A 26,243-nucleotide genomic window follows, 5' to 3' on the forward strand; every position below is an offset into this window, starting at 1 on the left:
ACTCCTCCAGGAACCATGTGCCACCATTAGGAAATGCATGTGAATTGTCCTGGGGATTCAGGACGGGATGAATGCAAGCGCTTGGGCAGTCGCAAGCTCTGAGCACATTTTGCAAGCGAGCATAAAATGATCGCACAATTCTGTTTCCAGGTAGGGCTGGGAACCCTTTGAGAGAGCTGCTGCTGCCAGTCTGTGTTGGCAGTACTGGGTTCTATGGGAGTTGATTTGTAACGGAGTTTCTGATGCTTTTCGCTGATGTTTTAAGGCAGGGCTTGCTTCTGAAGTATTGGTGCTAAAGCGCAAGCCCTGTGGGGAGATCGGCACTTGATCGGTGGGGCCAGATAGCCCCGGTGCCGATTCAGTACCAATACAACACGGAAGCACAGAGCTGAGCCGAGCCCACCTCGCAGGGCTGTTGTGAGGACAAAATGACGAGGAGGCAGCCCTTACAGCAGGAGGAAGGGCAGAGTGGAAATCTAATGAAGACATTTTGCCTCGGAGGAAGTTAAAGCTGTTTTGTGCTGTGAAGCGCCAAAAACAGGTTTTCCGCCCACTCCTGCTTAATTCATCCCACCCAGAATTTCTTGCGGGGTTTGAACCTGAGTCAGCAAAATGGCATCATTTGGCCTTTGAGAGTTAAAAGAAAACTTTTAATCTTGTGCAGAGGTCTGAAATGTAGAAGGCACTGAGGTACCCTTTGCCTGGGTCCAATCCTGCTCATCCGCAGGGTTTTCCCTTGAAGCACCCAGGTGCAGTTCTGTTCTGCGACACACTAATCCGGATTGTCCGGGCAGATCTTTCCACGGAAAGGGGGGAGAGTTCTTTAAGCAGGGCAAATGGATGCCTCCACGGGGCGGGGAGACGGGGGGCATTTCTCCGCTTAGCAAATTAATTTTGACTCACTCCATTGTTCTCCTGCACAAAGCTCCAGCTATTCATTCCCGCAACTGCCACGTAATGAAGTAATTATGGCATTAGGAATTAATAACTGGCGATGGAGTGACATTCTCTTCTTTGTTGCTGGAACAGGGGTGCGGGTTAGGGTTGAGCGAGGCTTCCTGCTGGAAGAGTTCCCCTCTTTGTTCCGGGAGACAATGGGCAGCCACGTCCCTCCGGCACCTGCGCGCGCGATTTGGTTTAATCCGTGGCTCTGGCAGATTCCCGTCTCGTTTTGCTGCAAAGGAAGGTGTCTTGCAGGTTGGTTGTGCAGCTCCAGGGAGTGGCCATGGATTCGCCATCCCGCGTGGTGCCAACACGGGGGCACGGCCTATTTTGACCCCCATTCCGGCTTCCGTGTCGGAGAATTTCTCCGGCCTTGTTCCAGTGGAGGGTGGGCAGAGGCCGAAGGGGACCAGAGTGCCAGCCGATTTTAGCTTCCAATTACAAAGCTGCAGTGGGGACATTCATTTTTTAGGATGGGGGGGAAGCGAAACCTGGCAAATGACAAATTGGTGGGGGCAACAGACTGGGCTCAGAGAGAAACCCCCAGAGGATCCGAGCGGCCCCACGTGAGGCTGGATTTGGCCCCAAGTTCTGCGGTTCTGCTGTGCAGCACGGGCTCTTGAGAAAGGGATTTATGTTTTAGGAATGAGAGAGGCTGATGAGCAATTCCAGCATCCACACAAGCCTCGGCTCGATCTCGGAGGGCGGCTGCAGGTTCCATGGATTGGATCTGGCCCCTCTCAGGCTTGCCCTGTCCCGAAAGCAAGCCAAGCCGGGATCGAGTCTGGAAAGTCTCCTGCGCGCAGGCAGAATCCCTTTTTGCAGAAAGTACGCAAATTATGCAATTCTTCGCCCAGAAATCACATGTGTGGGGGCAGAACTCTGCTTCACGAGCATTTTGGACTCGCTTGGGCAAGCTTCCCACTGGATGCTCGCCTGAACGCTCGGCGCGAGGTGGATTTACGGCAGAGAGAAAGTGGGCTGGAGTCCAAAGAGCCAAGCGGGGGCAATCGCAGGGATTCCCACCCCCAGACCTCGCACATCATTTCTCTGGCCCCCAGGATCTGCTGCAAGTCTCTGCATTTGGTCCCCAGGTCTGCCAAAAGTCATTTGCATCTGGAGGGCAGTCTGCAGACACGGCTGTTTCTCAGCCACCGGAGCCAGGAAGGGAAGGCCAGAGGGCACGAAAGGACAGAAATGCGTCAGACACATGCGCTGCAGCATTTTCTCGTCTCTCGACCCAAACAGCTACGGTGAAACGCTTCCCTCCCGCAACCTGGCACCGTCTACGCCATGTCTATTGGACTGCAATTCCCAGAGACCACCAGCCACCGAATCCCTACCTTCCCCCAGCTGCATTGGAGTGCGGTTCCCAGAATCCCGCAGAGAGACCCCCGGGGGGTCTGGGAAAACACCTCCAGGAGGCTCCAGACTGGGCGAAGGTGGCCATGGCAGTCCCCGGGGTCGTTCCTCCAAGTCGGAGAGAACAATTTATGTGCTCCCAAGAGTGTCTTCCAGACCCTGGCCTCCCGTCCAGCTGCAGCTCTGCATTGCCTTCATGGCAGTGGAATTTGGCCGGGATCGGGGACTCTGCCCCGATGCCGCAAAGGCAGGCGGGGGGCACGGCGGCAGGCCTATTCCCATGCAAGGAAAGGCCGCTCCCAGATCCCAGGACGAGGAGTGCGAGGAGGCAGCCAAGGGAGCGGTAAGGCCGGGTGCCTGGGGATCCCCGTCCTCCAGAATCTCTCAGAGAAAAGCTTCCTCTGCCCAGCAGAGCAGTCAGCGGCAGAGGGAGCCGCGCCGTGCCCAGTCCTCGCTCGCCGAGCTCCCTAATCAGCTTAGCTCCGTATCTCTGCTTCACTTGGCCCCTGGAGCGAGGCAAGGCGGCTGGCAGCCAAGCACGGGAGAAAGCCGTCTGCCGAGCTGCTCCTCCCACCCCGTCGGAGCGAGTCCGGGCCCCGACCCCTCCGCACCTGCGTAGCAGCCCGCGCGGCCGTGAGCAGAGACGGGGCAACGCCTCCTCTGGGAGAGCGACCCGCATGGCCCTGGCTTGGGTGCAGCGGGGCCCTTCCTCGCCACGAGCAAAGGGTGCTCTGCACGAGCTCAGGGGTGCTCTTGAGGAGTTCATGCTCCGAGGCCAAGCCCTCCGCCGTGCTGGGGGGGATTCCTGCAGCAGAGGGAAGGGCAAGCTGGATGCTTCCTCGCCTACCACCTTTTGGAGCCGGCCATCCAAGCCGGAGTGGGAGAAACACCCTCAGCCCCAACTTGGACGCCACCCAGGCCTGGTCCACGGCCCCGAGAGCCATCCGGAGATCCAGGAGAGAGCCAAGCGGGTCACTCCCAAGAGAGGCCTCACGCGGGGTGTCCGCGGCTGGAGGCACCTGGCAAGAGTCCCCCAACCTCCCACCGGGGCCCTCCGCCTGCACTGTCCCCAGGACCATCCTGGGGGTCCCTTCCTCCCACTTGTTTCTCAGGGCCTGGGAGGGCGCCTTCCTTCCTCTGCCCTGTACGGTGGGGCCAGTGAGACCAGCCAGCCCCACGGCATCCTCCCGTTTCCCTCCCCCTCCCAGCACGGAGGGATCGCCTCGGAGGCAACCGGCCTTCCTGGAGAATCCCTTTCCGGCGCTGTGCAGGGAGCGTGCGGGGTGGAAATGGCGGCTTGCGGCAGGCGGGAGGGACTTGGCAAGCTTCCTTTGAGCGGGTACGGAGCCGCGGTCCATCAAGTTGACACTCTGTGGCTTTGGGGGGCTTGGGGCAAGATTCCTCCCTGGCTTAACTGGAGATGCCAAATTCAGGCTCTCCTGCTGCAAAGGAGGAGCTTTGGAATTAGAGGCATTTGTTTCTGGCTCGTGCATTGGCGCAGCCCGTGCTTTGCTTGCGTATGGTTGTGAGTGTGTGTGCGGGGGACACACTGTGCCATTTCTCTCCCTGTCTCAAGCCTAGGAAGGTCTTTAAGGTTGCTAAATTTGCTTCTGAAATTTGCTTCTGTGGATTAATGTCAGCTACCCAGAAGACTTTCTTAGTGGTTGCCCCTAAACTGTGGAATGGTCTGCCGGGAGAGATACGCCTGATATTCCAAATTGCAGCCTTCAAGAAGGTGTTAAAAGACATATTTCTTCCGACAGGCCTTCCCAGATTAGCTCTCCGATCAGATTTATTTAATATGGTTCCTTTTGGTCCATTTTTAATCAATGTCGGTTTTAGTTTCTAGTAAACGGTTTCTAGTATGGGAGTGGGGCAGTAAATGAAAATTAAAACTTCAGACTGGAAAAAGGAGCTGGTACAACTCCTTATGTGGCCCCATCTGGACAGAGTTTGTTGGACTTTTTCTGCCCAAACACGCACAGAATTGTGTCCTGAATCTGAGGTGTGGGGTGAAAGCACCCTGGAGCAGTCGACAGATGCACGAGAGCCCTCTCTCCATCGGGGTGAAGTGCGGGTCCCCAGCTGTTTTTGGATGCGTAGCAGCCCTTTGGAAGGATCAAGGCCAGCCAGGACCCGGTTGGAAAATGCGTCCTTGCATTTGATGGGCCTCGGTTTTTTCCAAATGCAAACAGCAGCTGCTCAAGTCAGGGGCTGGCAGTTCCCCATACTGGAATGGCGTGGAGACCTGTCCGTCCTCCCTGAAGAAATTTGCTCCTCCCCAGCTGTTCTTTGCACTGGGGAGAAATTTCCCAACGCTGCTAATGAGCCAGCTGCAAACCTGCACCCGACATGTTGGGGGGGGGGCTTGACAGTCTTAGGGGAGGGGGTGCCGCATAAACCGCAGCAGCCGTGTAATGGTTTCAGCGCAGCTGGCCCAGGATGCCGGCCTTGGTGGTGGGCATCTCTGGATTCGCTGGCCTTGCCCCTTGTGTTGCGGGAACTGTCCTTGGTGCTGAAGTTAAGAAAAGGGTTTCTGCAACGGTGCAGCATAGATGTCCCCCTTGGCGGTGGGCATTTGCACCCTCCACAGGGAGTACAGTTTCAGGCAACTGGGAGGGGAATCTGGAGAATATTTGGCAAAATGCTCCCCACCCTTTTGTAGCAGAAGTAAGAATGGAATTTCTTGGCTGCTTCCTGAGCGGTTTTGGGTAAAGAAAGACAGGCCTGGTCGCCATCAGCCATGTTTTGATCTCAAGACAGGATTCCTCGGTTGTCAGGATGTCTGAGAAGTCCACAAAGCTTCCCGATGATTTTGGATTTTTACAAGTCCAGCTCAGATTCCGATTTCTATTTATTCTATTTAAATATGTATACGCCGCCTGTTTTGCTAACTGCTTCTGTAGGCGACTCACAAGATCTTCCAGTGCACTGGCACCTACGGTCTGATCTTTTAGTTTTCCAGAAGTGGATGCAAATGTATTTGTACAAAAACAAGAAAAGTTTCGGGAAATGCACTCCTCTAGACATCATTTTGCAAAATACCAAAGCTTTACCTCCCTGATCTCTCGGCAAGCGCACTTCGGGCTCCCCTCGTCCACCGCTTGTAGCAGCCGAGTTTTGAGCATTCTGCTCACGGACTGTAACACTGAGCTAAGAGAGGCAGCATTTTCACGTGCCAGGCCAAGTTCTGACTGTTACGTGTCTTGCGTGCTTTCCCGAATCTGCCTGTGAGCAGCCAACAGGGTGAAAGACACCCGACAAAGTTAGCAAAACCTTTTGGTGTGCAAAGGCACGGCTGCAGCCTTGCGCTCTCCGGGCCTCAGCCCTGGCCTGGACGTGCGCTGAGCTGCGATCCGGGTTGGAGGAGCGCAGCAAAGCTCCGGGGCCTCTTCCTGTGCAGATACGCCAGTGCGCGCAGCTTGCCGGTGTGTGGAGGCAGAACTGGCGCACACAGTCAGGGGTGCTGGTGGCGGGTGACGTCTGTGGACTCACTCCCTGCAGACGCCACATGACTGCTCGGTGCAGGGCAGAGGGGAGGCAGGCCAGGCTGAAGAAGCCTCCCAGGCCTTCCGCCTATCCCCTCCGCATCCCCCTTCCTCCGTATTTTCTCCTGATTTCTTTACTGACTGTCTGCAGTGGCTTCCTATAGTTTTCTAATCGGTCCTTATCTGTCTAATCTCCGTCCAACCCAGGTCCCACTTATCTGCCCTCCATCTGCTTTAAATCGATCTTTTATCCTGTCTATCTCCAATCTCCCCGCCTGCCTGCCTACTTCGCATCCACCCATCCACCAGTTTTTCCCCTGCTTATCCGTCTAATTTCGGTTTTCCCTTTCGGATCACCCACCTCTTCGGGGTGCAAGCCCGTGCGTGCTGGAGGGAGGGAGGGAGGGAAGGAGCATTCAGGCGCTTTCTTCTCTCCACCGTCTCTTACCTCCCTCTAGTCTGGGGGAGCATCTTTCTGGCCCCCTCCCAGAAGCAAATTAGCACTGCAAAAGGACAAACCGCCTTGCTTAGCCAAGTGGCAAATGTAATTCAATTGTTACCCAGGGCAGGCAGAAACGAAGATGACATTGACAGTCGTAATTACGTTCCACTTTAGAGGCGAACCCGTCGCTCTCCCAGCGTTTGAGAGCCTGGGCACCCAAAAGGCAGATAAAGGTTGCGCAAGGCACATAATTGGTTCTCCTCCGGTGTTGACTTGCTCGCTGCCGCCAGGCGTATATTTTTAGACGTGGACTGGGACGGGGGGCGGGATTGTCCGCACGCCCCCAACCGCACATGCGCACGAGCGAGCGCGTCTGCCGGTGGGGCTCTTGGCACCGAAGGAGAGGCCACACCTCCGCCGCCGGGAAGAAGGTTTCAGCCCCTCTGCGAAAGTATTTTCTAGCTCAGTGGTGGCAGCAAGGCGGGACGCGCCTGCCCGGGTCGGGGCGAGCGTGCACCCTGCGTGGGCAGCGAGCGCGAGCTGCCTTCCCGCCCCCCTTGGGAAAGAACTGGCTGCCCCACCGCAAGCAAAGCGGAGGACCTGGCAAGAGGGAGAGATGCAGGTCTACGGACGCCGCTCCTGGACCGTATGGAAGAGCGATTAAGCGTGGCGATCGTGGGGTCGTGGTTAAGAGCGCAGTTCTGGGATGGGTGATCCGGGTTCGAGTCCTCGGTCAGCCCTGGAGCCAAGCGGATGACTCTGGGCCAGTCACAGACGCTCAGCCCAGCCTCCCTCACAGGGCTGTTGTGGTGGGAAAAGACTGAGAGCAGGGCAGGGGGATGCTCAGGTGCTATTCTGAGTTCTTTACAAATAGAGCTCATGGAGATATAAATAGTGACAAAGCCTTGAAGGATGGGAGTAGTGAGGGGGTACTCCCCCGCCCATGCTCCCCAGCAACCTGTGTGCACAGGCATGGTGCCTCAGATCCTGGAGGTAGCACATATTCATGAGGACTAGGAGCTGTGGATGGCCTGCTCCAGGAATTTCCCAGTTCCCTTTCAAAGCTGCCCAGATGGGCGGCCGTCACACCCCCTCGTGGAAGTCCATTCCACCTTTTGACGAGGTGCTGTGGGGAATGGCCTTCCCTTCGGCTCTGGATCTCCACCCACGCGCTTCGTGGAATGACCCTGACCCCGATCCTTCCTGGACCCCGGTGAGTGAGTGGGATCCCACCAGCCATTCCGCCTTCATTCCCCAGTGGAGGGAGGGGGGAGGCGCCGACGAGCTGTGGGGGAGCCGGCCTTCTCCACTTTGGCCTCCCCCCCCCCCCCGCAAAGCCGTAATTAAAGACCCACTAATAAGCTGCCTGCCCCATGTGCAGATTTAGACTCATTAGCTTCTAATTAACTGGTTCCCTTTTATTTCTCCCGAGGAGGGGGTGATGCAAACGAGGCGCCAGGCTGTCCCTCCTTCTCCCTCCTTTAGCGCCTTGTTCTCCTTGCTGATCCCCACGCCCTGCCGAAATTCTTGGGCCGCCGGCCATCTCGGAGCAGTCTTCTTCATCCCTTTTTAATGGTCGGCTATCAAAGTCTTCCTTGGCCAGCACGTCCGCTCAGAAGGAAGCCCCATTGAGTTCAATGGCACATGCCCCAGGGAGAGGATGTGTAGGTCTCAGACTGCAGGTTCCCCCCATTTCTGCTAGAACCTGCACAGCGGCCCAAAAAACAACGTTCTTGAAAGGGACAAATTTAGTCTGACAGCAAGCGATGCCTGCCCTTTCGGAAATGGCTGCATCGCCGACCTGTTCCCCCCGGAGTGGCCTGCAGTGCATCCTCTTGCATCCCCAGCCTCTGTCCCCACGTGCATATTAGCTCTGAGTCTAATCCCGTGCATGCGTCCCGAGTCCTCTCGCCTCGTCTCAATTATTTCCTCGGCAGAACTGAGCCGGGGGATTCAGATCGTTCGTAGTGCTAAGCTCTCTCGGCTCAGCCTAAGCTCTGAGGATCCGCTGCTTTCATGCCCTTCTCCCTTGGGGAGGCCTTCCCATGCCCCCCAGGAGGGTGGGCTGCAGCAAACGCCCGATTACGTATCTCTGTATTTAATTTCTCACCAACTCCAAAGCCGGAGCAATCTGGGCGGTCCCACATCAAGCACACCGGCATGAAATGCATCCTTACAAGGTCGCCGTGCAACATTTAAAACCAAACCTAGGCACAGATTAAGACCGGGCAACCGTCTAAGCCGCCCTCAAGGGCCCATTGAAGGCATCGCTCGCCTGGCGGTGGGGGACAGTCTCCGCCTGGTGCCCCAGGGATGCTCAAGGTGGCGCCAGGCGGGCCCAGCAGGAGGCAGACCTGGGGCCACCACGGAGAAGGCCCTCCGAGGGAGTGTGGGCGTGCGGGGAGGGTGGCGGTCCGGAGAGGCCGTGGTTGGGGCCGTGCCTGCGGCTGGCAGCCAGTGCTGCCCGGGAGCCCTGCATGGGGCTGGCGCTCCTCTGCCCGCCCCCCACATCGTCGCAGACCGGCGCGGCCTGCGCATAGATCACGATCGCCGGCGCAGCCTCGGGCTGAGCGATGGAGTGTTGATGCAGGCTGACAGGTGGATGGAGCGGCCCTGCCGGGAGACGGATCCCGCCCGTTGCCAGGTAACGGGGGGCAGCGGGCGAAGCTGTCAGGCGAGATCGAGTGGGCCGCCGCGGCCACGGCCATCCATCAGCCCCGGGTGACAGGCTCCCCCTCACGCCTGCTGGCGCCCCGAGGATTGCCCGCGCCCATTGATGCAGCGGTGCCGAGCCCCCCGGCTGCATCGCCGCTCGGAGAGGGACTTGTGCCCCGGGCCCGGCCGAAGCCCCTCTCACCCGCGGGGGCGCAGGGCTGCAGGTGGGCCGGCCGCGACCGAGCGATCGATCGATCGATCGATCGATCGGGCTGCCTCTGGAATTTGCCGCTGCCTTCACGGCTGGGCCAAGCCAGGGTGCGATCGGGCTTGCTCCTCAGCCGTGTTTCCAGTGCAGGGGCTCTAGCCTGCAGCACGTGGAGAGGCTGCAAAAAGGCAAGGCCAGGCCTGGGCATGTGCAGAGCGCATTCGCCTCGCTCGTGAAGCCATCGGCTGCGCCTTTGAATTAGCCGGGAGGGATGGGATCCAGGTTGTGCCAGGCGGTGAGCTTGGAAAGAGTGGCTCTCTATAGGCAGTGTGTCTGTGCGTGCCGGTTGCTGGGGAACGTGGGCAAGAGGGTGCTGCTTGTGGCTCTTCCATAGCAAGCTGGTTGGTCCATGTGTCCACAGAATGGCTGGGCCAGAACGAACCTTGGACTGGTCCAGCGTGGCTGTTGTGTTATTACACAAGGAAAGCTGCTAGTCCTCATGGCTCTGAGCTGCCTCCAGTCCAAGAAGCGATATACCTGGGGCTTTCAAAAGCTCTGAATTTCCTGTCCCCTAAAATAAATGGCATTTCTTTCTGGCGGAGGATTTCAGGGGAGCTTAGAGGGGTCGGGGAGATCTGGGTAAGGCAGCCGATTTCTGGTGACGCAAAAGCCCTGGGGCTTCATCCCCGCACATGTTGGCCACCCCAAATCTCGGCATGCAACCCTCGGACCAGTGGTTCTGCTCTTAGAAATTAACCATCGGCCTTGCTGGGTGGATTTCTATGAAGAAAGACCTATCCAGGGCATATTGGAAGTTTTAGGCCATTTTTCCGCCTAAGCATGGAAGCACCTGTGCCTTAAAAGAGAGCTTGTTGTCTCCCGCTGCAGATGTAGAAGGGAGATGGATTAATTTCAGTCGTGCTGTCAGGGTCAGGTGCGTTCTGGGAAGGTGATAAATGGGGTGGCCTCAGACCATGCGCAGAGTGCCTTTCCCCGGCACGCCGAGGCACTGTGGTTTGTCTGATGCAGCGCAGTCTTGTCGGCATCCCACGCTCAGGTTTTCCAGCTCCGCCGCGGACGCAGGTGGGACGCTCGAGGACGGCGGCCCCCCTGTCTGGCCACGGGGCCAGCGCTTCGTGATGGATTTATTTTTAAGTGCTCCTATCCACTTCGCGGGTGACGATAATGAGTCGTGAGTGCTGCAGCTCGGCCAGCCGGCCAGCCAGCAGCGTTTGGGAGCGGAGGGCTTGATCCGCCTCAAGAAAAGCGCCTCCCCTGCAGGAACGACCCTCAGGAAACCGCCGGCGGCCATTCCAGAGGCCCCTGGCCGGCCGAGGAGTGCGCTGGGCGCCCGGTGCTCCTCCACGCGGGGGGAGAGGGCTCCTCTGGCATCGCAGGGGGCGATCCCGATGGCGCCCCGAGGGGCACCGAGAAGGAGCAAATGCATCAAGCTGCACGGAGACGGAACCGACTTTGCTGTGTTGCGTCAGACAGGGGGCGCGCCGGTTTGCGTCGCAGGGAGTGAGAACATTGGACCTGACGTGTTTTCTGACACGGGGTGGGCAGTCGAGGGCGATGGGTGACTTTCCGAACAGCTGGGGGAGCGGGAGAGCGGCCATTTTGCTACTCTCCGCCTCGACGTGGCGGGGCCCGACCCGGCCGACACGCTGGCACCGCTCTCTATTGAAAAAGAAGGCGAGCGCCGGCCTTTTCAGCGGGGGGGATCTCCTGGCATGCGGGAGGGAAGGCTCAGCCAACTCGAGGGGCCATTTTGTGGCCTCACGGCCTCGCGTGACGGCAGCCATCTCGAGGCGAGCTCGCGGGCCGGGGGGCGCACTTAGTTTGCTTCCTGACGGTGGTTCGGCTTCACAAACGGCTTCCCAGCCATGTTGGAGCTTGGCCTCGACTCTGCCTGCTGCACAAAACCCGCCGCCTGGTCCGCGTGCGATTGGAGGCGCCTCAGGTTGCAGAGACGAGGGAGCGGAGGCAAAAGCCCCAAATGGATGCGGGCTCAGAGCTCCCTGCTTAAGGCACGTGCCGGGATGGCCCACCGGGATGTTGCGTTGCCCGAAGGCACGTCCCCAGCGGCAAGAGAAGTGCTTTGCGGGAGCCCTTGGAAGAAGACGCCATCTTGGCATCTGGGCGGCCATCTTGGAATTGACGAGTGCCCTTCCTGCCTCTCTCCCTCTTCCTCTGGCCTCGCACGGTCCGTGAGGCGCTCGGCTGGGCGGCCAGTCATCCACGCTCGCTGGCTGGCTCGCACACGGGAGTTATGGTGCCAGCCAGCCGTTAAGGCTTGTGCGCTGACTCCCGATGTCCTGGCGGCTGCGCTTGCTTTCTGTCTGATAAATCTGCTCCCCTTCTTTCTCGCTCTCTCCTTTTGTTCCCCTTTGATGATTCCCCGCCTCTGCGAGTGATCGTAAATCTGCGGAATAATTTGGCGGGCCCATCTTGACCCAATGGGCACCGCTGCTTTCTCATGCCAGTGCGGGGGCGAGAGACAGAAAAATGGCCCTGCCGTGCACCGAACGGCCTTGTCGCTCGTTTTGGGCCCTGCCGTCCGCCTAACGCACGTGAGAAGAGCCGTGCCAACTCAGATCGGGCCTGGCCAGGCCCTCACTCCACTCACGCCGGACAGCCTGTGCCTGCAGGAAACACGCAAGCAGGACATGGGTGCGGGAGCACCCTCCACCCATGTGCCCCAGCAGTCGGTGTACATAGACCCCCTGCTTTTGGTCCCATAGGCAGCGTGTGGCCATGAGGACTAGTAGCATTTCCTGCTGGAATGTGTCCGGTCGCCTTCCAAGCCGTCCAAATGGGTGGCCGTCATGACGCCCCGTGGAGTCCCCCTTCGCCTCGCTTCAGAGGCGTGGATGCTCTGCTGATGCGGTGCAGGGTGCAGAGACGCGAGGGCTTCCTGCAGTGTTGGCCCCACGAGGGGCAGGGGGCCCTGTGTGCCCCCCCCCCCGCCAAAGGTGGTGCGCCTTGACAAGGGCCCGGCTGCGCCCACCCTGACGCCAGCCCCGCGTCCACGCATGTGCAGGGCAGCAGAGCAGCATCCGCCACACGCTCGGAAGACTCGGCGCCGGCACGTGCGTCTTCGCGACAGAGGTGGAATCCGCGGGCAGCCCTTCGCGGCCCCGGGTGTCAAGCGGGCCTGCCCTTGAGCCAGGGCCCGCCGAGGTCGGGGCAATTACTGTCTGTGCTCTAGACGCCCGAGCTGCAGTGACTTGCCAGCCTGGATGGACAGCGGCCTTCCATCGCTGTGACCCGGGAGCACGCGAGCCGCAGGGCAGATGGACCGCTTTGGACGGCTGCCCAGGAGAGGATGGGACCAGCCCGGGGGAGGGCGGCAGTCCCCCGCAAACACTCCTTTTCAGCATCCCTCGGTGAAGCTTTTTGCACCAGCACTTGATCACAGCCCCTCGTGTTGCCCAAAGACCCCCACTGAGCCCCCGTGCCCCTCAGAGGACCATGAAACGAAGGATCCCATGACCCCGGGTCTTCCAGGGAGGGTAGGACCGGGGGGGGGGTCCTCATGTTCTGTCCTGCCCACTCACCTCCTGCAGGTCTGCTGAACCGGGTCTCTTCTGCCCAAGTGCTGCTCCGCCCTCCTGCCCATGTGCCCCAGCAACTGGCCAAGGAGCGTGGACTCGGAAGCTGCTCTGCGTGGCCACGTGCTGCCACGCCTCCCGCCTCGCGGCGACCCGGCAGTGCTCGCCCTCCACACCGCCCAGGCCGCGGCTTCCGCGACGGAGTCCCCCATCGCGCCTCCGGCCTCCCTTTCTTCTCCCGCCTCCGACTTTCCTGGCACGACGGTCCTCCTCCAGGGAGTTTTGCCTTCTTGTGATGTGCCCAAACTGCAACAGCATCAGCTGCACGAATTTTGCTCCCAGGCAACTTCTGTCTGGATTTGATCCAGGAGCCCCTTGCTTGTCTTCCTGTCAATCCAGGCCCTCTCACAGCTCCCCTCCAACCGTGCTTTTACTGCAGCGGCCTCCCTCCTGCCCGCTTTCATGTCCAGCGTTCGCAGCCACGCGTCGCGATCTGGCATGCCGAAGCGGGGCCGTCTTCCCTCGGCCTCCGGTGACGTGCCCTCACACGTGGGCATCTTTTCCAGTCCCTTCGCCGCGGCCCTTCCAGCCCCCAGTTCTCCTCCGCGCTCTCGGCTGCATCGCCCTTCGAACGGATGACTGGATCCACGTAGCCACAACCGCCGTTTCGCCTTCTTCGCAGTCGGCCCGAACGTCGTGTCGTCCTTCCATGGCACGACGTCCGTTTTCCTAAAGAGCACTCGCAGTCCTGCCGCTGTGCTTCCCCGTCCCCTTTCGGGAGAACGCAGGGTCTTTTCCAAACCAGTCCACTTCCAGATGCTTAGGCCACCTGCAGGGATTCTCGCAATCCTGTGCGCCCCCCGCTTGCGCCCCCAAATTGCCAGCCTGTCCGCAGGCGACGGCTGCGCCTTCCCACCCTCAGGTGTGGTGCAGCAGCCTTTCCAAACTGCACAGGGATGGGCTTTAATCAACTGTACAATGCCCCAGCAATCTAATAATCCAGCTTTAATGCAATAATTACAATCATGGCTCTAATAAACTGCGTGAGCGCACACAGCTAGCCAGCCGCCCCCACCGAGCGGTGGTATTAATCACTGTTTAGCATAATGAGGCCTCATGCCCCGCCCCGCGCCCGTTCCCACCTCTCACAATGGCTCACGGAGGCTTTTGCATTCACGAGCTTTTCCGCAGACGGCCGTGTGTTTGTTTGCTTGCTTGCTCGGGGTGCAATCTGAGGCGCGCTCAGACAGGAAAACGCCCCGCAATTCTCAGCACGACCCAGCCAGCCAAGCAGCATGGGATGGCGAACCTTCTAGCGTTTTCTGCCTCGACATGCATACGGTTGCACCTTTATTTTGACTCTGTTTCTGTAACGCGGCTTTCTCACTGGTGCTCATGCGGTGAAGCAGCAAAGCCGATTCAAAGCTGTGAGAATTAGACAAGGATTCCCAGAGCAAAATAGCTTGTTTTCATTCACCAACTAAGGCCGGTGCAGCGTATGTCGACTTTCCAGGGCCACAGAACACTGTGCGGCAGGACAAAGCTTTCTGTGAAGGTTAAAGTGTTGCACACTTAGGCTGGCTTAAATCAGTCCGGCAAAACCCACCATTCTCGGGTATCTTGGGGGATGGAGGGGACAGAGAGCCGCATCCTCCCGCTTGCTGGCCGTGGGTTCATAGAAACACAGAAGCAGAGCAAGTCAGAAGGGGTCTCCTGGGTCATCTAGTCTGACCCGCGGCTCCAGCCAGCTGCTCATGACATTCATTTTATGCATCATGTAGTTGGTAGTGTTTCGAATCTGAGTATTGGATGCATTCTAATATCAAATTGATTTAATTCTGTTTCTGCTTGTGTAGGTGTTTCTTCCTCTCCTGGAACACTCGAACCCGGGGTCATCCCCTGAAGGGAGGTTTAGGGCAGAGAAAGGGAAGACCTTCTCACACACGAAGGCATCTGCTGCCTCGGGAGGGGGGGGTGGCTGCCACCGTGGTCGGCTTTAAAAGGGGGGTGGACGGGTCCTTGAGGCCGCTGTCCTCGCTAGCCATGGGCTACCTCCGTCCCCATCCTCCGGAAGGATCCTGTGGGCAGCCGGGTCGCACCGGGTGTGCAGAGCGCCCGGCTGGATGGAGCTTGGGTCTGATCCAGCAGAGCTTTTCCGATGTGTTTATATGTTTGAACATTTGAAGAATACAGATTTTAACAGCGTGAGACCCTCCCTGAGTCCCAGTGGCTCCGTGCGGTTCCCAGGGGTCTCCCTTCCACGCTCCAGCCAGCCCGGGACCTGCTTAGCTTCTCCAGGGTGGATGCCTGACGTTCCTTCAGACCCCCCGCTGGTGGTAAAGATGGAAGGCGCTGTTCAAGCCCGGGGCTGTCGTACTTTCGGCCCAAGACCCAACGCCATTTTCAGGGGCTGCATTTCTGCAGCCTACCAGCCCATCTCAGTTTCCGATTTTACTGCTAGGAAAGGCGCCGTTGGTGGGACATTTCAGCGATCCAGGGTTGCGGGGGGAACTGAACAAGGGCCGGCGAGCCACCTGCAAATGGATGGCTGGAAAAGAGGGCGGGGCCAGCCTAGGGGGCGGGGCTTTTGCCGGAGGGCCGGATTGGGATGCTCACTGAGGTCCAGGGGGAGAAGTGCGCAGGATCGTTAAGGAAGGACTGGGTTTTCAGCCCGCCCACCTTCCCAAATGCAGTGCCCCCGCTCAGTGCTGGACCACAACTCCCATTGCCCCGTCTGGCATGGGGATGGTAGGCATTGTTGTCCTGTCCATGTGGCACCAGGCTGCTTAAGGCCACTGGAAAGGAAACGCAATGCCGGATCCCATGTGAAAAGCACTTGCGGCTCATTTCTATATTTAAAATTTCGAGCTGCAGTGCTTAGGTGATTAATGACTTGGATTAATTTGTTTCAAAAGGTGGCCCTGGTTTAATTGGGTGGCAGTTTTTAAATATTTTACATTATTTTTAAGGTTGAAAAAAACCCGCAGGTGGCTAGAACTGTCTTTAGAAGAAATATTCCCCCTTTCCTCTCACGCACCAAGGATATATATTTCTCGCCGAGCTGTATCTGAGCCTTTAACACTTTATAGGAAGACTTTTGCCTGGTCTTTATTGGCAGAATTATTCATATATGGGTTCTTGCACGGTGATCATTCAGACAGGTGAGATGAATCAAATAAAAGTGCAATCCCATACACCTTTAGACAGGTAGGGCTTTTTTCCGACTAAACATTCATAGGATGCACCCTAGGGTTCCCATTCATTAAAATGGAGGTGCTGGCAGCTGTTAGAGGGGACTCCCTGGGAAGCCAGCTATGTGGGCACCGCCGAAAAGGGATCCGTGGTGCCCAGAACCTTCTCACGCTTTCGAAATGCGATGATGTATTTTCTGGCCTCCGGAAACCGGTTTTGTGCAGGAACGGTTAAGATGTTACGAACCGTTTCGGGTCTGTGGCAGGAAGCCCAGTTCCCCCGAAAAGTGGCGTGCGCCGGCTTGCGGGTTTGTTGGGGGGGACAGTGCTCCGCCACCCCAACCGCGCCCCCGATTCGGCAGAGGAGTCCACGATTCCAGGCACTTAGCCACTCTGCTGGGCGGCGGTAGTTACTTAGGGTGACAGCTGTCTTGAATTGTGACCGTCCGCGCACAGAGTTTCCATAATTCATCCCGAGCGCTTTATAACCACATAACCAACCTTGCTTGGAAGGAACAGCCCCTGGCGAGTTACGGGCTGATTTAATGCTCCCAGGGAACGTGAGAATTCATGCGTCTCAAGCACATGGAGGAAGGGCCTGCTCACAGCCGGGGCGCACGGTCCGTGTTCCGTGTGGGAAGCTCTGCGTGCAGGCGAGGCGTCCAAACGCGCCAGCGAGCCGTTGGGCATGCAACCTGTGTGAGCGCCGCCTGGTTCTCAGCGCTGGGTGCCTGTTTTGGCAAGGAAAGGACCGGTGGCAGGAGGGAAAGGATCTGTGGCGACACCCCAGTTGCTTCCCTGGGATTAAAGGCCTCTGAACTCAACAGACCTCTGATCCACCGAGGCCAGGATTAACCTAGGATGGGAAAGGACTCCTTGGCATGTCGGAATGCGGCTCACGGGTCTGGAATGAGGATGGGGTGTTTGAGGAACATCCGTAGCTGCCCTGAACCATCTCCAGCCCTTGTCCTCTCCAGCTCAGCAGGCACGGACTGGCAGCAGCGGCCCTGCGGGGTTTTCCGGCCGGCTTCTTCCCTGGAAGGGGGGCAGGGCCCTCTGGTGAGCAGAGCCCCCCCCCCAAAGCCCCTGCCTCGCTTGCGCCCCCCGGCAGAAGTGCCCCCTGGTGTAGCCGGCAGCCGGGCCAGGCGGCTTCTTGGCTCCTGCCTCCTTTCCCTGGGAAGCAGCTGCAGGACTGGATTAATTACCACTCTGCTGCAGATGAAATTAAGCAGCCCCGATCGTTAGCTTATTGATGAGGCAAACGAGATTAGGCAGAGCACCGACAATCGGTGCTTCACCGGGACCTGGATTAAGGGTGCCGTGGGGCCGCTTCCAGATTACTGGGAGGTGCAGGGGAGGCTGGGGGAGAGGAGGGACCCCCAGGGCACACGACCATGTGAGACCCCCAGAGAGGAAGGGGGCAGCGGCTGGCGGTCGCAGCGAGAACCTCTGCCCGGCAGGGCCGATCGCCCGCGGGAACGCGGCTGGCGTGCCTTCCCTGGGGTACATCCGCCTGCAGGAGGGCTGGTGGGACAGATCCGCACGCCGAGGAGCTCGCTTGCCTCCTCTCAACAGGGCGGCCACTGCATGGCACGCCTCTGCTCATGAGGCAGCAGGAGGTGGAGCCTTGAGGACGAGGCCCGTGGAGGACGCTCCTCTCCAGGCTCCTCCAAAGCCCCGAGTCGACATCCGTGTGGGGCAGGTCGGCCCAAGCGGGGCCGGGGCGAGTGCGCCGGAGGCGCGAGATCCTCGGGCCCATTTCTTTCCCACATCGGGAGGCATCGCTCAGGCTCCTCAGGAAGCGGCCCGTGACACCCGCGGCACGGCACGTGCCCAGAGCAGTCCCAACCCAGAACAGCTGTTTTTCCGCCTCTTTGCAAGCTCACGTACTTCCGCCCATCCTTTTCCTTCCTGCAAGAAAAAAATCAGCGAAGGAAACCGGCAAACTGTCACTTGTGGTTGAAATGTGGGTTGCAGCGCCGTCTGTTCTGAGCCGTCCTAGAAAACCGTGGCTTGAGAACCATCCAACAATCCATGTCCACGACCCAAAGGCAAACCGTTGATCTTCCCTATGGTTTGTTCGTGGTTAGCAAGACATGCTTTCTTAGTACTGTGCCAGATGAAGGCAATCCAAGAAGCCAGGTTGACAACAGCCTGTGGTTGGATGGCAGCCCAGACTCAACCCGTGAGGGTTGTCTGAACCCAGTTGCTGTGGCATGTAGCGCGGGTTGGGGCCCTTTTGATAGGAACGGGGGGATGTGCAGCTGTAAGCTGCGAGTTTCCAGCCGGAGAAAGCACAAAGCTCCAACAGCAGGAAAATGAAACAAAACGAAGGATTATTTAGCTCGGTTTATTACCTCTACATCAGGTGCCAAATGCGGTTAGTAAAAGCATAGGTTCCCTTACCTCTTCGTTCAAACAGTGTTGCACTAAGTCCAGCACACTGAAGTTAAGGCACGGGGAGGAAGAAAGGAAAAAGGGGAAAACGGAAGTGTTCAGGGGGGATATTTTCCCATTTGCCCCCTAAGGACCTCTGGGGGAAAACCGGAGGGCAACCATGTTCTTCCGGGTTTATCCCGTTCCCCCCAAGCTGGACGTCTCTGGTTCGAGACTGGTTTGTACTTGCCCAGCTTGTATCCTGCCAGTTGGGTAGAGGGAATATTCGGCGCATTTTTCAGCGTGAACCTAAAATGAAGAAAACTGTGAAAATATTTTTTAGAAGCAGAAGTAAAGCTGCTGCTGCTGCTGCTGCTCATGGTGACCTGCAGAAATGCTTGAAATATAGGGACGGCTCCAATATCTAGCAGATCCCCAAATCTCTGGGACGGGAATGGAATTTGCAGCTTGCTAGATATTAGCTGTCCAGATTTTGACCCTTGTGTGTGTTTCTTTAACCAAAAATGATAGAAATATTTAGGAAATCACATGCTCGAATGTGGGAGTATACCACATAAATACAATAAATGTGTCCGGTCTGTCTTCTAGTAACCAGCTAGAAAACCTTGCACATTTTCCAAATTCTTTGTTCGTTAATATCCCGTCTTGTACCGGAAAGGCTCCTCCCCGCTGTTGTATCCTCACAACAGCCTTGCGAGGTTGTTCAGCCTGAGAATGGAGGACTGGCCCAGTGCAATCGTGGCTGTGCAGCCACCGCCTGCATTTCACCTGCTGCCTACCTGGCCCTGGCACGTGGCCCGTGGGCCGGCTCAGCTCCCTGACTCCTCAGCTCCGGTCTCTCTCCTCTTTTCTGTTTGGGCTTGGGGCACTGGATGATGGTGGTGGCATTTGGGGACATGGGGGCTGAGTTTCTGCTCCAATTAAACTCCTACTCCGGGGAGTGCCTCCACCGGGATGACAGCAAATCCCGGATTCCGGGCCGTCCACACCTTCCCAACGCTCCTTCCGCAGGATCACTTTGCAGCTGCGAACGCACACAGGCGACAACCGGAAGCTGCTCTCCCTTCCGTCGGGTCCTGCGTCCGTCTGGCCAGGGATTCTCGCACGGGGGGCTTTTTAGAGCCTTGCCTGGAGATCAAACCGGTCCACAAAGCAGGCCTCCGACCTGAGTCACGGCCCTTCCCTTTAAGGACCGGAATCCGGTCGAACGAGCCAGGTCTGGCTCTGCCAGTCAGCCCCGTCTCGGCCGCACAGACTGGCAGCGGCGGCCCCCTCCCGGCCCCAGTTCTGACCCCGCGCTCTGTCTCTGCCCCCTCGCCCTCCTCTCTCCCCCCGCAGGACCAGGGGACCGTGGGGGTGATCTTCAACGTCGGCACCGACGACATCACCATCGAGGAGAGCAACGCCGTGGTGAACGACGGGAAGTACCACGTGGTGCGCTTCACCCGCAGCGGGGGCAACGCGACGCTGCAGGTGGACAACTGGCCGATCAACGAGCGATACCCCGCAGGTAGGGGCTGGCGCCTCGCCGCCACACCCCTCGTCCGTCCATCCGGCCGGCCCGCATGCGCGCGCGTGGAGGTCGGACCCACCGCGGCCCCTGCGTCGCCCGCCAAATAGGCGAGGGGGCCGGGGGCCCTTCTGGCGGCCCTGGCCTTCCCCTTCTCCCCCCGGGCAAGGCAAGGCAAGGCAAGGCAAGGGTTCAGAGGGGCGCTCGCTCTGCGCTCGCTCTGCCGCACCTCTCAGCGCTTCTATTGATTCCCGCTTTGGAGGTGGCCAAAGGGGAGTGGGCTTCCCCGGAAAGGAGCCCCGATTCGAAACGGGGGCTCCAGAGCCTGCAGTTCTGCCTCTTTTTCCTTCTTTTTGAGCCCCCTGCACCCCCCCACCACTGTTAATGATGAGAGCGCCTGGCCTCCTTCAGCACGTGGCCTTTCCCTGCTATCAGATCGTTTTTACAGCCCTTCTCAGCTGGAACAAGGCCATTTGGCGCATCTCGTTTTGATCTGCTTTGTCCCTTGAAGGGGGGGCGATGGGGAGGCGGGGGGATCCCAGCCCTTGCGTGGAGAAGCTGGGAAGCGGAAGAGGAGGCCTGTCCGGGGAGCAGCCTGGGGGCCCGGGAGGAGTTTGGGAGCAGCCCCGCGTTCCTGGGAGTCTCCCCCGCGCAGCCCGCCCTGCCCTGCCCTGCCCGGTGCAGCCTCCGCGACTGGGACAGGGCAGCGCGCACACAGGATTGGGGCCAATGGCGACCCCGCCCCGCGTTGGGTCCGACCTCCACTGAGCCTCGGGGGGCCGGGGGGGCCGTGGGCGCGGGGCTTGTGGGCTGCATTTGTGAGTGGCCATGCAACCAGCCTCCTCCAGCCGCTTGTCCCCGTCGTTGATCTCTTTCGGGGCGGAATCACACACAATGCTGCCAGCACCCCCCCCCGCCGGTGAGGAGCCAGCCGGGACCAGAAAAGGCACTGGGAGGGGGCGAAACCCAGGCAGGATCCTTCTGCCCGGCATGCCAAGCCCGGGAGAGTGCCAGCCGGAGCGGAAGTCCGATGCCGTTCTCCCGCATCGCCTTTCCCCGCCCTGCTGTCCCGCTGGCCTGGCCCTGCCGTCCCTTTGATGCCCACACTGGGGGGTGGGGGGGCTCATCCATAAGAAACCGGGAAGGGCCCTTCAGTGGAGGCAAGCCCTGGCATGTCTCAGCCCGCAGCGCTCATCACGGAACAACAGAAACAGCTTTCCGGAGTTTCTCCTGCCCTCCTGGAGGTGCCGGAGATCTTGGACGGGCAGAACACAGGTGGAAGCAGAAGCCAGGCGCACGCGGGCCGAGGAACACGCACGCCTGACCCCTGTGGCCTCCTCGTGCCGTTCCGAGCCGGACAAGGCGCAGCGGGGTCCTTCGGAGCATCCTGGACAGGAGATGCCACGCAAGGTTGGGCTCCGTTTCCGGCGAGGGAAACGCTCCGCATCACCACTTGGAACGCTGTGCCGGCTGCCCGGATCTGGCAGGAGCATCCCTGTCGCTCGAGCGCCGGGAAGACCGCAAGTCTGGGGAGCTGTCCGGTGGGGAGCCCAGGAGAAGCGTCTTCTTCAGCAAGGGTCGGGCGCTGGTGGAGCATCTGACTCAGCTCCCCTTCTGCCCCCCTTCCTGGCCTGCCCTCGCCCAGATCGTGCGCTGTGCTCACGAGTAGGACTCAGAGATCCCTGTACCTGCCCTTCTCACGTCCCAGTGGATGTCCTCACCCTTTGCACCTCTCTCATCCGGTGGCCGGCCGTGGGACGTGGCCACTCCGTGGCCTGTATTCAAAGCAGCTGCATGTGCCGGCCATGCATTTTGCCGTTTCTTTGTCAAACGTTCCTGAAAAAAGCAGGGAATCGCAGAAGATTCCCCACACAGGAGCAGCTTCCACAAAGCCGCAGCGAGGAATCAGCCTTCCGAAGGACTTCAGATGCCCAGCAAAGCGAGCCCTCTTGCGGGTTTTCCGCCCGACAGGCTCCCTGCGGGGTTTTGGCCTTCGCAGGCTGGCTGGCCAGGTGGGGATTGTCCGAGCACAAGGAGCGCCTCTTCCTCAGCCCACGTGTGCATACGCGCTCGAGGGCTGCCTGGCGCATGGGCATGCGCAAACCTAGCACATCGCTGCAGACTGGATGAAAAGTGGCCACGCGGCTGTTCGCGCCATCCCGGGAAAGCCAAGATCTCCCTCTTGGAGGCTCTTCGCAGAGGAGAAGACGCTTTCTCCCCATGTTCAGGACGAGAAGGTGCAGCTCGAAATCAGAAAGGATGTCTGCTTTTTTTTAAAATCCCCCCTCTGCGGATGTGTGTCCATAAAGGCCAGAACCGCAGGCTTGGATCGGTTCCCTTTATTTGAAAGAAATGCAGCCGCAGAAGCTAATGGGCACCGGAGGTCCTTGGGACATCAAAATGATGCTGCTTTATAAAATAAAAATAAATAGGGAAGCCACGGTCCTGTCTCCGCTCCCTCCTGCGCCACATTTCCGCCTTCCGGCGTCCCAGGTGCTGTGTAATTCCAGTCTCCCGCCAGAGAATCGGGTCTTGCGTTCCAAAGGCTCCCCGTCTTGGGGCTTCTGCTTTTACTGAAAAGAACGTCCGCTGAAAATGACTTTTGGGTTCCAAAGTGTCGCTTGCTGTGCAGTAAAGACGCTCGCGGGACTTTTGAGGCTTGTGGTGGTAAAGGGGGCGCGTGATGGAAACGGGTGGCCGGGGGCAGGAAGAGAATTGGGTGAACCGCCGAAATCGAAACCTTCGATGAGGACCTTGAGTTTTTCAGGAGGCAAGCCTGTGTGTAATCAGACCAAACTAAGTCGGAGAGCTTCCCAGACTTCTTTCTGTCCCTACCTGCGCAGGATCGTGACCCTGTTCATGCCGTGGGGGGACCCCCTCAACGAGGAGGAGGTGGGTGTTCGCAGCCCACCGTCCAGTCAAGGAGCTCCAGCCCTCTCTGGACAGATTCGGCTCTGCGAATACGCATCTCAGACAAGGGAATGGTTAAAGGAGGCCGTCCTTTCCTCCGCCGCTCTCGTCCCCGCAAACCAGCGCTGCTTTCAAGGAGCCCCACGCTGGCCTTGCAAAGAGGCCGTGGGCTCCCCGTGGCAGCTTCTCAAACGCTCACGGCCCTCCAGCTCGGCACACGGGTTGCTAAAAGAGGATCTGGAAAACTGCAAAAAGACAGAGACACTTTTAACGCCGAGTGGTTGTTAAAGGCCATGAGGACCAGCACCTTGGCTAATGTGCACGTCACTGGAACAAGGCCCCGAGAGCATCGCCGAGATGGACCATGGGCAGGAGAGTCCAGCTCTTCCGCTGCGAGGGTCCACGGACAAGCACTTCTCTCTCTTTTCTCCCTCGCTTCCTTATCTTTCTCTGTATGGCTGAGCATGTGCAGAGTGCATCCTTCCCACGCCAGCATCCCATGTGGCTTTCCACCCACCGAGATGCAGGCTGCTGCCCGGCAGGGGCATTGTGGGTAATCCAGGAGGGCTGCAGCACCAAGCAAGGGTGGGGATTTGGGGGGGTGGGGGGCAAAAACCAGGAAGCCCATCTTGGCAGGGGCAGATGCGAGAAAAGCCCCCACCGAGGGTGGCAGCCGGCCTTCCCCCTTCTCTCCTGCCTCCTTGATGCGGAAGAGGAGGGTGCGTCCCTGCGTTGCGTCCCGGCCAGCGATGACATTCCGGTCTCTCCGTCGATTAACTGCTTTGCCCTTAAACGATTGATTGACTAATTAACCAATTAACATAAATATTACTGTTCTCAAAACCCAGGTGGTGTTTTCAGATTCTGCAAATGAAGCCAATCATCCCGCTTGGCAAAATAACCGCTGAGATTTTTTTTAAGGGAACCGATCCCACCTAATCCGTGGCTCCGGATTCCGACGTTCCCGCCATCCTGAGCGGCAGCCGCCTCTTTCTCACAGGGAAGAAATCGGAGCACCTGAGCGACAGCCAGTAGCACATGAGCTTTTTGCCGGATTCTTTTCGGGCTGCCCACATTCACTGACGAATGGCAGTGCCGGCCCTCTGAGCATGTGCAGAGTGCGTGCGCTTTGCTTTGGAGCGGCCCCAAGCCTCTTCCCCTCACATCTGGGGCTTGGAGACGTTCCAGCTCACAGAATGTGGTTGTGCCAAATGGACTAGTTTCGGATCGCTCTCCGGCTCGGCGGCGCAGGGTGTGACTCGCCCAGACTCCGCTCCTGGAAGCCCAGTTCTCCCCTGCTGGGACACACGGGCCCTGCTTAAAACTCTTTGTAGGGTCCTGGGGGCCCCCGGCAAGCTGCTGGCCCCAGTGGCACGTGTCTCCCGGTCCCCCCCTCCCCATGGAGTGGCATTCCACAGCACATCTTACGCATTTTCATTCGTTATAGCCCGCCCGTTAGCAACATGCGGCCTGGGCAGCCAGTGTCCTTTTCTGAGTGATGCCGCAAGCTGCTGCATTTAACCCCACTCTTTTTCCTCTCGCAAGGAGCCCAAGGTGGCGTAAAGCTGCTCCACCTCGCCCTTCTGCCCTCACCCTGCCCCCAGGTCACCCAGTGGGGTGAGTGGGGACGAGAACCTGCAGTCCCGAGCCATAAGGCTTCCACGCCACCTAGCCTGCTGCCCTTACTGATCCTCCGAGCAAGCTGGCCTCTGGCTTTTCATCTGCCGTCTTGAAAACATAACCATCGCAGGCCAAATGATTAAAAACTTTAAGATACAGATACAACTTTAACCCCAGCTCGTGAGATTATCAACCCCATCTTGCTTCCCTGAAGGTCCATAAGAACATAATCTTTTTGCCTGTACTTCCATGGGACAGACAGGGGCTTTTGGGGACACCCCCCCCCAATTTGCACCCCCAAACAGTCCAGCTGAGAAAGCGTCGCTGGGCATCAGCTGCCCTTCCAAGCTGAATCCTGATTAGAGACTCCGGTCACTTTTCGAGAATGGTATATTTTTAATTAAAAGATGTTAATCACCTTGTTAATGCAGAGGCTAATGAGAGCATGAATCGTCCCCGACTGCCTCTAATTAGGGACTGAATTGCAGCCTGGAACTAGAAGCAAAGAGGGGGTGGGGGTATCCCAGGGTACAAGTCCAGACAGCCTCCTGGGGACCAGAGCAGTCGCCAAAATCCGCCCTCCAAAAACTCACAGGGGAAGTTTGGTGCTTTATACCAAACGGAAGTGGCGATGCGTTTCGGGGCAGCGCGAAGGAGTCATATTTGGGGGGAAGGCCCGAGAAAGGGGGAAAGTTGAATCCCCCCCTTCCCAGATGCCTTGCTACCAACCTTAGCTGGGCGTTGTACCCCACATCCGTGGGGCAGCCCCTCTGCACATGCCTGCAGCAGGATCAGCCGAAACGGAGACCCCGGGAACCACTGAGCCGCGTCGCCACCTTGAACTCCACTCGGGGAGAAAAGGTGGGATATGAATGTAATGAAATAAATAGACACGGAGTGGAAAGCCATGTAAGCCCACAGATCCCTTTCAAGTGTGAAAAAGGCAGGATATAAATGCACCAGTGCATACATAAAATGGAAAATGAACTTTCGTTCCACCAGCCCTTCTGTTTCACTTCAGGTTTCACCAGAAGAAATACCACCCCAAATTTGGCCAGAACCCGAAACGGCAACCAAGAATGGTCAACCCTATTAGGAATATGTTGTCCTGGCTTTCCATCCTCATGACATCAGCAGAAGCCCATCTTGGGTTCCTTTAATTCATTATTTGTGGTGCTTTCATGCCCCTCCTCAGCCAAAAAAGAGGCTTACGGGGAACCAGTTCAGTAAGATGGTCCCTCCGCACACAGGCTTGCGATAGAAGACGCGACACTCGAGGAGCGAGGACTGGGGAGGGGAGAGGGAAAAGGCAGCAATTCCTCTCACGGGACCAGTGGATTGGCCCTCCCTCCATGCGTCTCTCTGCCCTGCCAGGGTTTTAGGCCCCCAGATCGCCTTGGGGAGCAGCTTAGCCCCAGACAGAGCTGTGCAGCCCTTCCGACCGCATCCAGGACACGCCGGACCATCCTTCACCAGAGCCGTCTCCTTCTTTCCTTCCCTCCTTCCTTCCTTCCTTCCTTCGCACATCGACCGGGACCAGTTTTCCCACCCAGCGCCTGGAGCGGCCGCCTCTGTTCTCGCAAGTGCCGTGAAGTGCGAAGCTAAGCAGAAGTCTGGTCTGACAGCATTCGGCGCGAGGAGGGGAGCTGCTCTCCCTTCCAGCAAGTGCAGTCATGATGCCCGACACCCCGGGAGAGGCTTGTCTTCGTGCGGAACCAAGAGGAAGGCGCTCTGCACGTGCTTCGGCTTCTCTTGTCTCGTGCTCCCCAGAAGACCGCCTGCAGCAGGACACCTCCCTCCCTCCCTCCGAGTGCCTGGCCCCGCTTCGCTTTCCCTGAGACTGCCGGCCTGGGAAGGGATTTCTCCACAAAGCGGCAGGGACTCTTCTGACCATCGCCTCCGCTGCCTGGAGCAGCCGCCGCCCATGTGGCCGGTTTTGGACACAAGGAACGCCATCGGGCCCA

The 26,243-nt window shown here is 58.6% G+C and overlaps 1 protein-coding gene across 1 annotated transcript in view; it reads left to right on the forward strand.

The window, feature by feature from the left end:
- NRXN2 (neurexin 2) overlaps positions 1-26,243 on the forward strand; it is a 223,678-nt gene that overhangs the window by 165,268 nt on the left and 32,167 nt on the right. Inside the window, exon 19 of the mRNA XM_044448354.1 lies at positions 19,578-19,749. Within this exon, the coding sequence (XP_044304289.1) occupies positions 19,578-19,749 (172 nt within the window). The remainder of the gene's footprint in view (positions 1-19,577; positions 19,750-26,243) is intronic.

This window comes from Varanus komodoensis, unplaced genomic scaffold, assembly GCF_004798865.1.
Source record: "Varanus komodoensis strain SLA01 unplaced genomic scaffold, ASM479886v1 scaffold55, whole genome shotgun sequence".
Classification (NCBI taxonomy): domain Eukaryota; kingdom Metazoa; phylum Chordata; class Lepidosauria; order Squamata; family Varanidae; genus Varanus; species Varanus komodoensis.